The sequence below is a fragment of the Branchiostoma floridae genome, chromosome 12, assembly GCF_000003815.2.
Source record: "Branchiostoma floridae strain S238N-H82 chromosome 12, Bfl_VNyyK, whole genome shotgun sequence".
In the NCBI taxonomy this organism is placed as follows: domain Eukaryota; kingdom Metazoa; phylum Chordata; class Leptocardii; order Amphioxiformes; family Branchiostomatidae; genus Branchiostoma; species Branchiostoma floridae.
The window spans coordinates 10,759,846-10,762,027 of record NC_049990.1 but is presented as its reverse complement, the minus strand read 5'-3'; the positions used below and the strand labels follow the sequence as shown (position 1 = coordinate 10,762,027).

Sequence of the window (2,182 nt, the reverse complement as noted above, 5' to 3'; positions counted from 1 at the left end):
AGTGGGCATCTTACTCTCCTTATAAGCAGCTGTGCCCTCCATGAATAACGTGTAAGCCAACATTTGCAAGCTAATGCTGGATATTTCACTTCCTCTCCCCTGCACAAAAATGAACCATTCCAAAATCACCCTAGTGCATACCTGATTCCTTATTTCTCTTTTTTTAACTTTGTCATTTTATACATTTTGTAATTGATAAAAATTATGGTCAATAGTGTGAAAGGATATATTAACTGACCAGTTCTGTCAACCCCTCTGTCTGACCTTGGTACAACTGTACAGGCAGGTTGAAGAGCCTTAGGGTGTTGTCATCACTGTTGGTGAGGATACAGGATCCGTCTGGAGACCTACAACAGAAAAAACAGTCATCGTACACACTCGCTACCTGGTTTATCATCTGTTGTTTCCCAGTCAGGCGAGGGCTAGATGTGCTTGGTAGGACATAAATGTTGAGGTTTGATGGCTGCTTGCCATCAAGAACATAGCATGTCTAGGGCAAAAGGTACAAAGCCTGGGAGTTCTGATGCAGTACCAAGGGCGACCAACAGAGGGCCCCAAAATCCAGCTTGACCTTTGTGTTCATATCAGCTATACACACATAATATCATCACAAACCATCCAGAGGTTTTTAAGTCATTGCTGCAGAAAAACAAACAATAAACAGCCCAAAAAGTATACCAGGTCCTGTATTTGTCATGAAGGTAGCAAATCCACATGTATTATCCACTACCCCATCTTTGCTTGTCAAATGCTTGAGGGTTTTTTTGCCCGATGATTATTAACTACAGGCACTACCGGTAATTGAAATGCTTATTAATTCATCTATTTGGACGTACCATTTGCATCCTTTTAGAAAGTTGGAGGAGAATTCTCCAAACTCTGTCGTTGCTCCAGTCACCTGTACTGGCGTCTTGCTGAAGTCAAAGCTATGTTCGAAAAGGATATGACAAGAAAAAAATCCATAAATCGAAACGTAACATTTGCAAGCAAATATATAGTACCTAACTTCACATGGTCTAGCCTCAAAAACTACTTCTCTGTTCAATCATAAACAAACACATTCATAATACATGTACATGTTGCGGCCAGCCCCTCCAGCACTGTCCTGCCACTTACTTGGTATGCTACTTAACCAGTAACCACGGTGACAGCTGTTTGGTCCAGGTCATTGACCTTATTTGCTTGGAAGGGAAGGAGACAAAGAGAATCATAGCAAGAGCAATATGTTTGCCTTCTATGAAGGTTTACACATAAAAGCTGGTTGGAACAGTCATAAGAATCATACACCTTAAGGTCTCATTGATGTATTACTCCGCTAGTGGGGACCCTAAAAGAGATCCGAGCCAAAAATGAACGGCTGCACGGACGCATGTTTTTAGCGGTGAGAAATTCCCTTTTAGCCAGCGGAACTGATCTCAAAAGTTAGATTGGTGAAAGCTTATTTGTAACTGAAGAAATTAGCAGGTAAAGTTTTGCAGCCGCGCGCTAGGTCGGAGGTACACAGTCGTGGGTTCTGAGTGGTGCGGTTGTACAATAGCAGCGAAAAAGTGCCTTTTGTGGGGATTGACTAATCGTAGTTTGTAATTGCTATAAAAAAAGTTCCTATGTATAGTTTACATTGGCAATTTTTTCCCACGATATAGGGTAAATGTGCTTGACATAGAATGAAAAATCTGCTGAAATTTCACGTAGCTTCATTATGAACGTGCCCATTTAAACCACGAATTAATACATAGAAGTCTATGGGAAGAAGAAACTCATCAATGAGATCTTAAATGAAAATGAAAAATATTCATAAAAAATCAAGGAATAGCACTGGAGCAAAAATTTGAAAAGGGTTTATAACCGGGCGCCACCCCGCATTTTTTGGCTGCAGATTACGCCGTGTACCTATTTCCGTTACCATGGTAACGGACGGGTCTACATTTCCAAGGGGCGTTACTATTGTTATTTTTCTTGTATCACACTCTACTGGATAAAGAAGCCATTTGGAAGAGGACCAATGTTCTAAAGCTATCTTTCTTGATGCAAACTACATCCAAGTTATTTTTTTCAATCGCCGCCTTCTCTCGAACGCCCCTCCAACCCCCCCCCCCAAACCCCGGGCTAGGCGACACCTATAAAAGGCCAATCAGAAAGGCTCAATTCGGCTTTGCCGCCTCTGGTATAAGGGAGCTTGAAA

General features: G+C 41.6%; 1 protein-coding gene across 1 annotated transcript in view; it reads right to left on the bottom strand.

Annotated features, from left to right (window-relative positions):
* Positions 1-229: 229 nt before the first annotated feature.
* The window catches only part of LOC118426967 (telomerase Cajal body protein 1-like), a 5,009-nt gene continuing 3,056 nt past the window's right edge, over positions 230-2,182 (bottom strand). The window contains exons 3-4 of the mRNA XM_035836599.1: positions 837-926; positions 230-347 (exon numbers count right to left, since the gene is read on the bottom strand). Coding sequence (XP_035692492.1) covers positions 230-347; positions 837-926 — 208 coding nt within the window. The remainder of the gene's footprint in view (positions 348-836; positions 927-2,182) is intronic.